Source organism: Gopherus evgoodei, chromosome 2 (assembly GCF_007399415.2).
Source record: "Gopherus evgoodei ecotype Sinaloan lineage chromosome 2, rGopEvg1_v1.p, whole genome shotgun sequence".
Taxonomy (NCBI): domain Eukaryota; kingdom Metazoa; phylum Chordata; order Testudines; family Testudinidae; genus Gopherus; species Gopherus evgoodei.
Window position 1 is genome coordinate 249113868 of NC_044323.1, and position 12256 is coordinate 249126123.

At 42.1% G+C, this 12256-nt stretch overlaps 1 protein-coding gene across 1 annotated transcript in view; it reads left to right on the forward strand.

Moving 5' to 3' along the window:
- Positions 1–12256, forward strand: part of CNBD1 (cyclic nucleotide binding domain containing 1) — a 309025-nt gene that overhangs the window by 201037 nt on the left and 95732 nt on the right. The window contains exons 7-8 of the mRNA XM_030549461.1: positions 728–862; positions 11780–11912. Coding sequence (XP_030405321.1) covers positions 728–862; positions 11780–11912 — 268 coding nt within the window. The remainder of the gene's footprint in view (positions 1–727; positions 863–11779; positions 11913–12256) is intronic.

Consider the following 12256-nt stretch of genomic DNA (forward strand, 5'->3'; position numbering starts at 1 on the left):
CAGAATTGGCCTCTTGCAATGGGTTTAGAAATTCCCGTGATGTTGCTCTGCTTACTTGCTGATCTGCTAATTACTAAATCTTCACCTACTTTAGCATAAATTATCACACTGGAGAACTTGAACAGATATTTATTGTTGACTATTTTATCACTTAAATGGTAATGGAGCTTTCATCTCAGTTCAACTACACCACAAATACAGCAGGAAACATCCTCAACTGGTGTACAAGGGCACAGTTATGCTGATTTACATCATCTGAGAGTTCGGCCCATTAACTCTAGTCCATCTTTCCTAGGCAGTCTCTCACATTCTTCCCTGAGCTGACTTCTTGGAGCAGAAGGCATATTCATAAGGCAGGACAGTTGAGCCGTAGGAATAATGCTTCTTTTTCACAAGAGGTGTTTACAAAAAACACTGAATCAAATTAAACTTCATTACCATACTATTCTGCTGTACTATCGCTTTCTCAAACTGCCACATGATTGCATGTTTAATGCATAATGTATCAGTTGGTGCCAAAGATTGTATCTTGGCTATGCTTTCAGACAGTAATATGAAGCAAGACTGAGACACATTAGGAGTGACTAAATCAGAAATAGTTAGAGGTATAAAAAATATTCAAAATTAAGTGGTTGCACATAAATTAACCTTTAAATTTCATTTTTACCCCCGTTTTACTGATACAGTGAGAAAATTAAGTCTGATACTTTTGCCTTTCTTTTTTAAGCTTATCAGAGGAAGTTGTTTTGGGACTTTGGAAACAGCCCCACCAAAACTGCCGCACATCCTGCTGTCCATCATTACAGAAGAAAACTGCGAAATTCTTAAAATTTCTTCCACAGATTATTTAAGAATAAAAGAGGTAAAACTGTGATACTATTAGAGTCTTAAACCCTTCTAAGGCAATAGTTTGAACATTCTTGTCTTCAGTGTTCTATAATTAAGTACGATGTATTTAATTTAACCATTTGATTAACTTGAAAATGCTCTAACATAAATATGTTTTCAGGTTTTTGAGTATTTGCACACACAGGGCTCAATTTTACACCTTCTAAGGTTGAGAAGTGGTGGACAGAAGGGTCAGCTACCCTACCTCATCTGCCATGTCAGGAGGCCTCTACTTTTAGCGCTTGTCTTCAGAAGCAAGGGTATTTTCCTCTGCTCTTCAGCTCCAAGTGGGAGGACCAGATCTGTCAGTCTCAGGGAGGAAGCATGGCTACCACTTCTGTAATGAAATAAACACTCTCAAACAGAGGCGGCTCTAGGCATTTTGCCGCCCCAAGCACGGCAGGCAGGCATCCTTTGGCGGCTTGCCTATGGAAGGTCCACTATGGGACCAACGGACCCTCCGCAGGCAAGCCGCTGAAGGCAACCTGCCGGCAGAGCACCCCCAGTGGCTTGCCGCCCCAAGCACACGCTTGGTGTGCTGGAGCCTGGAGCTGCCCCTGCTCTCAAAATCATTCATCCTCCTGGCCGCTTCAACAAGGGCCTCCAAGACAACAAAAAGCACAGCAGCAGATGATAATACAATAGGAGCCACGTAGATCAAATATTGTAAGCATAATCCATTGTGGTCATCTGAGAAGCATCAGATCAGAGAAATCCTGTTCTTGCCAAGCATGGACACTGCCATTAAAGATAAGGTATCCAATTGTGAAATCTGCTATAAATATGGGAAAGACAATACAAAAGAACAGCTAAAACCACAAAAGACTAATGATATGTGTTGAATTATTTGAATTAAACAGGAAGAATTACCTCTTATTAGTGGAAACAGCAAAGAATCCTGTGGCACCTTATAGACTAACAGACGTTTTGGAGCATGAGCTTTCGTGGGTGAATACCTACTTCATCAGATGCAAGTGGGCTACTATTCACACGTTTATGAAAGCTAAGTTGTTCTACAATACATCAAGTAATAATGCAATAGCATATTGAAAATCAGATTTGCTCACCATGGATTCCAGATGAGTTAAGAGCCAGCAGTTACTAAAGTTCATGTGTGGTTCACTTGGAAAATTCTCTTTTATAACTATTTACAGTTTACCCTTTCCATGCATAATCAAATAGATTAATAGAAAAGTCTGTACAAACAGCAAAAGGTCCCTCAAGATACATATAGTCCTCCCAAGGTTTCTCATCAACCAGATTGTGCAAGAAGAACCAATCAAGAGACTGATAGAACAGATAGGGGGCAGAAAATCCAGAACCAACTTCTCCAAGCAGTGTCTTGCTACTATTTCTGCAGGAACAATACCTGATTCCTCCTCTGTCTGTCCAAGGAGCTAGGACCTTTATCTCCCTCCTTTATTGTCAATCTGGTGTATTGCTACCTATTGGGACTGATTGGCCATTGGCATGGTACTGTGTGGGTCATCATCAAAATGCTCCAGCAAATTTATACTTTGATTAATCTCCTCCTGTGACCGTTACCACTGTACAGTTTGATGTGACAGGTAAGCTCTTCCAACAAATAATTTGGTATCTGCGATGAAGATCTTTTTGTCTTTTTCTATGATCCTTTTTTGAAATGGTCTGTGGCTGACCTCCACACTGGAGGTTAGTTGACATTTTAAGGGACCGTCTTGTGGTGCAGGTCATAGATGCTCTATGTCTATGTACCTCTACACATATGCTTGGAGATAGGATCATTGGAAACTGTTGGAGGAGCTGCATTTCAAGTCTAGCCCAAGTTAGCAGATCCATGCAGAACACCAGCAATCCAAGGAGGGTTGAAAGCACTTTGACTGATGAGGGGCCTTGAATCTCTTTGCTTGATTAGTTCCCTGAGTCTCATCTGAGAGAAAAGCTGTGTGCACTGCTGAGGGGGAGGAAGGTGGAACTATTGTACCAGGCCCCTGAGCTCAGGTGGGCCACCAAAATGTCTCTGTCTGTGTAAATAAAGTGAAATGGTAGGGGTGAGGCCCCAGGAAACACAATGGGCCCCAAATTTCTCTCGTTGTGCCTGTGCATTTTGGTGTCTACTGTGAGTTCCCTATTCCTGCCCCCCAGTTGCTGGATGGTCTGAACTGGGATAAACTGGCTTTTCTGGGAGGTTACTTGAAAATTGTGGGAATAAAAACATTGAACTCCAAATATGGTAGCCCTAATTCTCAGGTCCATTCAAGCTATGCTTAGTGAACAAGCTAAGGGTAGAGACAAAGGCAACTTTATGCCATTCTTACACTCCCTTTTCTTTTGTATCTCACTGATGCCCTCAGTTTCTGGGGCCAGCTGGTGATTAGTCCGGCCCACAACATAACTTAGAGCAGTCACAGGGCTGCTGTAAATTGTGACTGGCTATAACAGTATGGCAAGGCCATAGTGGCAGCCAGGGATCACTGAAACACAGCAGCACTATAGCCATGTCCCTTCCACCTGGCACTGGCCACTATCGGAAGACAGGATACTGGGTTAGGTGGATCTTTAGTCTGACCCAGAATGGCCGTTCTTATGTTCCCCAGGACATGCCCCAACATGTCATCTGTATCAAGGCTGTGATGGGCGTGGCCTCGACATGGCTACATAAGTTATACACCACCTAGGGATTCCCTCAACCTGGTAGAATTTTCTTATGACCATATAAAACAGTATTATGCCATATTTTTCTCCCTGGAGTAGTAAAAGATGATGGAGCAGGCCCAAAGATCTGGCCTGTTGTCTTGTTCTACTTTTAGTCTTGAGGTTGCTCAAATCATGATGTCATCCAGCAAGTAACAGATGTGAATACCTCTTTGTCTAACAGCTGGAAACATGACCACTACAACCTCTGTGAATAGCCTTTCTGGTGTGATTAAGCCCAACTTTAGAATGTTTCTGTATGTCAGAGATCCTGGATGATGTTCTGTGCTAAGGCCTTATAAAGAGGTTCAGTTAAGCTTCTCTAAAGTCAGAAGAAGTCAGGAAATCAACCCCAGGAGCTGGTTACTGGTAAGCTTCAGGAGTCTTATCTTAAATTTTCTGCTTCATTTGTTTAGACTCTTCAGGTTGAGGAGTACTCTTATCCCTAAAAAAGAACAGGAGTACAGACTAACATGGCTGCTACTCTGAATATTATCCCTAAAAATAGAGGAAGACTAGAAAAAAGATGGAATAGACTTCTCGGGGATTATTACTATTAATAATACATAAATGGTGATATTCTGACATTGGGACTGAATAGATACCTTCAGTAGCCAGTAAGTGTAATTGGAGCAAACTGTGATCATTTGGAGGAGCGGCTCTGGAACTCTCTCTGTAGCTATTATTTTCTTTATCTAAACAAAGAAACAGCATATTGCACACAAGTAGTGGCTGACCTTCTATTATATCAGGCAGGCAAGGTACTAACAAACTTCAACAGGACTTTATTTTTAAAGTGGAAACCTCTTTATCAAGCTACTGCTGCACCCTCTGTAACTCTCACTCAGCCTCCCTAACTCTTCCCCTCTCCTTCCTGTTTCCTATCCTTTCAGACTCCCAACAGCCAGTGCTCCCAGTTCTAATAATTACAAGCAACATCTAAACACCACATTCCCTCCTCCCTTAAGAAACTCTCCCAATTAAAATAAACGTTCTAACCACAGGAACAAATAGGAAACAAGACACTATACTATTGGCAGCAATATTATGCTGAAAACACTGTAGATACTACATAACATAGTTTCTAGTCCAGACAGTTGGTCATCTGGGTCTGACAGGCCATCTCTCAAGCCCCAGTTCCAATGCAATGTCCTGTTGTGTTGATACTATGGTGAAGTCATCCAATGCATACTGGGTGTTGGCATAATCTCCTCTTAGTGCATAGGTAGGTGCAAGATAAGAAGCATTCCATACTTGCTCATCAGAAAGTCGATAGGTGTAAGGTCCCTTCTTCGCTATGATTTTAAGAGGAGCTGTGAATTTATGGTCCCCTTTGCGTAAAATTCTAGGTTTTCGTATTTGAACGAAGGAACCACTCTCAAACTTTGGTTCCTTAGCACCCCGCCACTTCTCTTTGAAAGCCTTATACTTTGCTTGGTTCTGTTCAACTGTTTTTCTCACATCATCCTCAGTTGGGGCCTCAGCTTGTGCCTTTAACAATCCAGCAATGTTCAGTTTAGTATTCATCTGTTTCCCATGCAGTAACTCTGCGGGTGATCTTTGCATTGTGGCATGTCATGTAACCCGATATGCTTGCAAGAAATCAGTAGTGAAGGGTATCCACAATCACCCTTCCAGTTTAGCCATTTGCAAACTCCCTTTCAAACTTCTGTTAAATCGTTCGATTTCCCCATTGGCTTGAGGGTAATATAGGGATGATTTTCTGTGTAAAATGTTCCTCTTTGCTAGAAAAGTTTCAAATCTAGGGAAGTAAATTGACTACTATTATCCGAAACCAGTTCTTTGGGGTTACCTTCCCTGCTAAAAACTGAAGAGAGGAACTTAATTACTGTAGCAGAAGAGATTTGTGATGTAAACGCTACCTCAGGCCATTTACTGAAATCGTCTATTAAACTGATGGCATAACGACAGTCAATTGGAGTAGTATTAAAGGGTCCTACAATGTTAATCACCACTTTCTCCCATGCAGATTCAGGAAGAGGAACAGGCTGTAATGGAGGGGTACATGTCACTGCTGTCTTATCATGCATTTGACAAGTGACACAGGATTTTATGAGTGCTTCAGTTTGAGAGTCCATCTCTGGCCACTAATACAGATCCAGTAGTTGTTGTTTGGTTCTGACAATTCCTGATGAGTATTATGTGCCAGGTATATGAGTTTTGACTCTACTTCTTCTGGCACAAGTAGCCGATGTGTACTTCGTTGCACACAGCCATCGAGCAAAGAAGGTTCATCCCGAACTCTAAAATAAGGCAGCAAAACTGGGTCAAGAGTCTTAGAGTTACTGGGCCATCTCTTTGTCAGAAATTCCCATAGTTTTTGTTGAATTGGACACGCTGAACAAGCAACTTCAAATTGTTCTCTTGTAACTGCACTAAGAGTGCTTGTAATAAGCGCAACTCCTACATCCTCATCCTGTGGTGGATGCAAAGGCAGGTGAGAAAGGCAATCAGCTACCATATTTTTGTTTCCAGGCTTATATTCCAGTTCCTAATTGAAAGAGAGTAGTCTTGCAGATCATCTAGCAATCTGATGTCCTGCTCTTCCCAGTCGTTCCATGGCGAGCAACGTCGTCAAAGGGCTGTGGTCTGTGCACAACTTGAATGTGTGGCCCCACAGGTAAGTTCTCCATTTTTCAGTAGCCCAGACACAAGCAAGTGCTTCTTTTTCGACTGTAGAATATTTTCTCTCAGCATTACCTAGTGTCCTTGAAGCAAATGCAACAGTCCTCTCTGTGTTGTCCTCATGAAGTTGTATGAGGACAGCTCCAAGTCCATAATCAGAAGCATCAGTAGTTACAATTGTGGGCAATGCAGGACTGAATAGTGCAAGTACTGGACTACGTACAATCAAGTCTTTCACCAATTTGAAACTAGCTTGTGCATCCATTGTCCACACTAAGGTTGAACTTCTCTGTAGTAATTCTCATAACGCTTTAATGACAGAAGCATAATTGGGAATGAATTTTGCATACCAGGAGGGTAAGACTCAAGAAGGAAAGTAAAGTTTGCAAATCTGTTGGAGGAGAAGTATTTGAAATTGCCAGGATATGATCTGAATCGGGTTTTAGTCCAGCCTGTGATATTGTATGCTCCAAAAGATGAGTTCAGTTAGTCTAAATTTGCATTTGGACATATTGAGCTTGAGGCCTGCTTTGCTGATGCAGTTTAGTACAGACTGCAGGTTATTGTCACACTCCTCAGTAGTATTTCCAAACACGATAATATCATCCAAATAGCACTGAACTCCATGTTGATTCTTCAGAATCAATTACATCATTTTTTGAAAGGCACTTGGGGCTGATGCGAGATCATATGGAACATGTTTAAAACGAAATAGTCCCTCATGTGTAATAAATGCTGTGAGGTCTTTGCTATCTTCATGCAACATAACCTGGTGGTATGTGCTCTGCAAATCAAGAGTAGGAAACATCTTTGGTCTGTGGAGTTCTTCAAATACTTCTTCTATGTGAGGAAGAGGATGGTTGTCAATCACAATAGCTTTATTTGGCTCCCTTAATTCCACACAAAGGCGAATGCCTCCACCCTTCTTCTGCATCACTACTATAGGCAAAACCCATTCCGAGGAGTTAATCTCTTCAATAATGACTTTTGAACAAGTTTTCTAAGTTCCTCTGAAACCGCTTCCTTGACTGAAAATAGTAAGCGCCTTAATTTCTGTTGTAAAGGCATCACATTATTCCGCATTTTAACTTTATGCAGAAACCCATAAGCACAGCGAAGTTCTCCTCAACCTGGTGTTGGATCCCAGCTGAAACAGTGCTTTGCTGTGAAAGATCTATTCGTCCATTAACTACCCTGAGATTTAAAGTAGACAATAAATCTCTGCCAAGGACAGGAGTGCCTTTGTGGACAATGTAGAACTCTGCAGTTACGCAGCAATCACCAAAAGTAATTATTGCTGGCAGGCAGCCATGTACTGGAATACGGTTTTTCAACTAGCACACCAACTGAAGTTTGGGTTCAGTAAGAGGCACATCTTTAAAGTAATGCAAATAGATGGAATCAGGTAGTATAGATACTGCTGAGACAGTGTCCAACATTAGCTGAATAGAGTGTGATTTGCCTGAGGGTATGGTGGAAATGTTTACAGTGCAAGTTATCTGTTCTGGAATATGTGCAGTAGTGGTTTTGTCCACGCTCAGCACAGTAACATCTGGCATTGTAACTGCATGCACCTGTTGATTGAACTGGCTACTGTGACATACTTTAGCAAAATGCCCAATCTTTTTGCAATGATTGCACTGAGCTACTTTTGCTGGACTTTTGCTTGCAAGATGTTGTGGGCATCCACAGTGAAAGCATGCTTTTACCGTATTTTGAATTTGTTGATTCAGTGGCTTTTCATTATTTTTCTTCCTGCAATTGTTTGTCTGCAGTGATAGTGAACTTTTCTGCAAAGGAGTCATAGCCTGGACTCTGCCTCTTGTATCCCTGCTCATTATTTTGGCTTCAGCTGTAGCTGACTCAATCTGAGGGTACGTCTACACTACGGGATAATTCTGATTTTACATAAACCAGTTTTATAAAACAGATTGTATAAAGTCGAGTGCACGCGGCCACACTAAGCACATTAATTCGACGGTGTGCGTCCATAGTCCGAGGCTAGGGTCGATTTCCTGAGCGTTGCACTGTGGGTAGCTATTCTGTAGCTATCCCATAGTTCCCGCAGTCTCCCCCGCCCCTTAGAATTCTGGGTTGAGAGCCCAGTGGCTGATGGGGCAAAAATCGTTGTCATGGGTGGTTCTGGGTAAATGTCATCAGTCATTCCTTCCTCTGGGAAAGCAATGGCAGACAATCATTTTGCACCCTTTTCCCCTGGATTGCCCTGGCAGACGCCATAGCACGGCAACCATGGAGCCTGTTCAGCTTTTTTTTTTACAGTCACCGTATGTGTACTGGATGCCGTGGACAGAGGCGATACTCCAGCGCTACACAGCAGCATTCATTTGCTTTTGCATGATAGCAGAGATGGTTATCAATCATTCTGTACCATCTGCTGCCGGTGTAAATTGGCAATGAGATGACGGTTATCTGTCCTTCTGTGCTGTCTGCTGCTATCATGGGTGCCCCTGGCTGAGATCGGCCGGGGGTGCAAAAGCAAAACTGGGAATGACTCCCCGAGTCAATCCCTCCTTTATGGTTTCTAAAAATAGAGTCAGTCCTGCCTAGAATATGGGGCAAGTGTACTAGAGAACCAGTGTATCAGAGAGCACAGCTGCTCCGTGTCAGATCCCGCAGAAATGATGAGTTACATGCCATTCACAGGGGGTACCCCTGCAACAATTCCACCCGTTGCTTGCCTCCTCCTCCAAACTTCCTGGGCTACAGTGGCAGTGTCCCCCCATTTGTGTCATGAAGTTATAAAGAATGCAGGAATAACAAACAGTGACTTGTTAGTGAGATAAAATGAGGGGGAGGCAGCCTCCCGGTGCTATGACAGTCCAGGCAGGACATAAAGCGGTGTGGAGGAGAGGAGCCCAGCATGCCGCTGCTATGATACTCCAGGCAGTACAGAAACTTTTGTTTACACAGGAAAGGGAGGGGGCTGATGGAGCTCAGCCCCCAGTTGCTATGATGAGGACGGTTACCAGCCGTTCTGTCCCATCTAGTGGGAATGACCAGGAATCATTCCTATTTTTACCCAGGCACCCCTGAGGCCAGCCAGGGGTATTCAGCAGTTATCAAGCATGTTGTACTGTCTGCCACCGGGGAGGGAAGAGGAGCAGATACTGCTCTTTACTGCCGCAGCATCGCGTCTACCAGCAGCATTCAGTAGACATAGGGTGACATTAAACAAAGTCAAGAAACAATTTTTTTCCCTTTTCTTTCACGTGGTGGGGGGGAGGGGGTACATTGACGAGCTATTCCCTGAACCACGCCGGACAATGTGTTTGAACCTACAGGCACTGGGAGCTCAGCCAAGAATGCAAATACTTTTCGGAGACTGCTGGGAACTGTGGGATAGCTGGAGTCCTCAGTACCACCTCCCTCCCTCCATGAGCGTCCATTTGAGTCTCTGGCTTCCCATTACGCTTGTCCCGCAGCACTGTGTAGCCTGTAGATTTTTTTTTCAAATGCTTTGGCATTTCGTCTTCTGTAACGGAGCTCTGATAGAACAGATTTGTCTCCCCATACAGCGATCAGATCCAGTATCTCCCGTACGGTCCATGCTAGAGCTCTTTTTGGATTTGGGACTGCATTGCCACCCGTGCTGATCAGAGCTCCACGCTGGGCAAACAGGAAATTAAAATCAAAATTTCGTGAGGCTTTTCCTGTTTACCTGGCCACTGCATCCAAGTTGAGATTGCTGTCCAGAGCGGTCACAGTGGTGCACTGTGGGATACCTCCCGGAGGCCAATACCGTCAATTTGCAGCCACACTAACCCTAATCCGATATGGTAATACCGATTTTAATGCTACTCTTCTTTTCGGGGAGGAGTATAGAAACTGATTTAAAGAGCCCTTTATATCGATACAAAGGGCTTCGTAGTGTGGATCGGTACAGCGTTACATCAGTTTAACGCTGCTAAAGTCGGTTTAAATGCGTAGTGTAGACCAGGCCTGAGTAGCAATGGTTATTGCTTTTTCTAGTGTAAGTTGTGGTTCTAGAAGTAAGCGTTCTCTTACATGAAGCCTGGTTGTTTTCTCAATGAGCTGGTCTCTAATCATCTCATCTGCCATATTCTCAAAGTCACAAGTTACAACTCCTCAGGGAAGCAATATACTGCATTATAGTCTCCCCTGGTTTCTGCTCATGCTGGCAAAATCTATAGCAATTAGCTACTACATTCACTTTTGGCACAAAAAAGATCTTTAATGCAGTGAGTGCAGTCTCATATTTATCATCTACAAGGGGAAAAGTGTAAAATATACGCTGCCCATCTGCTCCCAGGCCATGGATTACCAGAGCACGCTTTCTTACTTCGGAAATCTCTGTAGCACTGATTGCAAGCAGATAAGTCTCAAACATATGGATCCAGGCAGTAAAAGCAATTGGAGGCTCACCTGGGCTTTGCAGAAAGGGTGCACGTGGGTTCAGAGGCAGAAGATCCATCCTTGTCGCCAAAATGTTGTATCAACCAGGCATGGTACTAACAAACTTCAACAGGACTTTATTTTTAAAGTGGAAACCTCTTTACCAAGCTGCTGCTGTACCCTCTGTAACTCTCACTCAGCCTCCTCAACTCCTCCCCCCGTCCTTCCTGTTTCCTGTCCTTTCAGACTCCCAACAGCCAGTGCTCCCAGTTCTAATAGTTACGAGCAACATCTAAACACTACAACTTCCAAGATACAGGGGATGCATTTTTAAATTGAAGAGGAGGATCAAGCTGTTCCACGGAGTATGTTGGCTGCCTTTATTTTTCATCCAGGTTATCTGTAATTTTTATTCAGTTCCTTTTCTGACAAACAAGAAAAAGTTACCTGCTAAAATGTAGAGTGAATAATGGAGAGATCTGAAAAGATAAATTCCATACATTATGCAATTCTTCCTGTAATATAATAATGCGTGTTTTGTGCCCATCCTCCTCTTAGATTATATAATCTTTGGAATGCTAGATGGAGCCCGGGAAGTAATGGGTGTAACTCTAGGGTGTTGTAAATAACAAAAAGTCATGTTTACAAGATCTGGGTGTTAAGCTATGTTAATTAAGTGTGCTTAAATATTGTAGAAAGAGAACACGAGCATATTGTGAATTGGGCCCAAGTCTAGTACAACTCAAAGTGGAAACACATTTTTAAGGCATCCTTTTTGTTGCTTCACAAATCAGCTGTTTTTGATTTTCTAAGGAGCAGCTTTATACTTCAAAGAATCAGTGCCTCTGTGTTGAGATTGACAAAACTGACTTCTGCAGCAGAGACGGCATCTTAGAGTAAGGTTTTCCCCTCCCATTAAAAAAAATTACAAGTGTGTTTCATCATTTTCTAAAGAAGTTCACAATTAGGAAAAAGAAATTCTAATCACTATTTCTCAAGTTATAATTACTATAGATTAGTATTTTGGCTGTATTGTCACAAAACCTACCTAAAGTAAGCCTCATGCTTCTCAAAATTAGCTTTACTTTATGGATTTTTAATATGCAAATGGTGTTTTTTTTCTTTGCTGCCTTTTTCATTTTAGGTTTTTTCTTTTACATATTTTATCATTACTGTTGAACGTGTATCTGTCTTTCAGGATATAGCTAAGCGTGAACGAATTGCCAAGGAAGAATTAATTCATGGCTGTCCATATTATCGCGACTGGCCTATGCTTTACGTATTTCAGTTAATGTCTCATTTGAAATGGAGGCAATTTCCTGCAGGCTATGGTTAGTTTAAGTCTATTTGTATTCACATGTAAATTCACAATACGAAGTTATTTTTTGGGCTAATACAGCAAAGTCATAAATTACACATAATTAAGGAAGATTCCTATAAGTGTTTGTTTCCTTAAACTATTTTTCAGTCATTTCTCAAACTGAAGCTATTTAAAGCTTCATCTAGACATAATTTAGTAGGATCATCCTTTATTCATATTAAAACTGAATGATAAAATCTTTTAACCAGCCAGTTAATACTGGAGTGAATTATATCTATAATCTGCATTAAAATGAAAAATTAATGACTATCAGAAGCTTTTGATTAATTAGTTGGTAAAGGTTGCTTATTATCC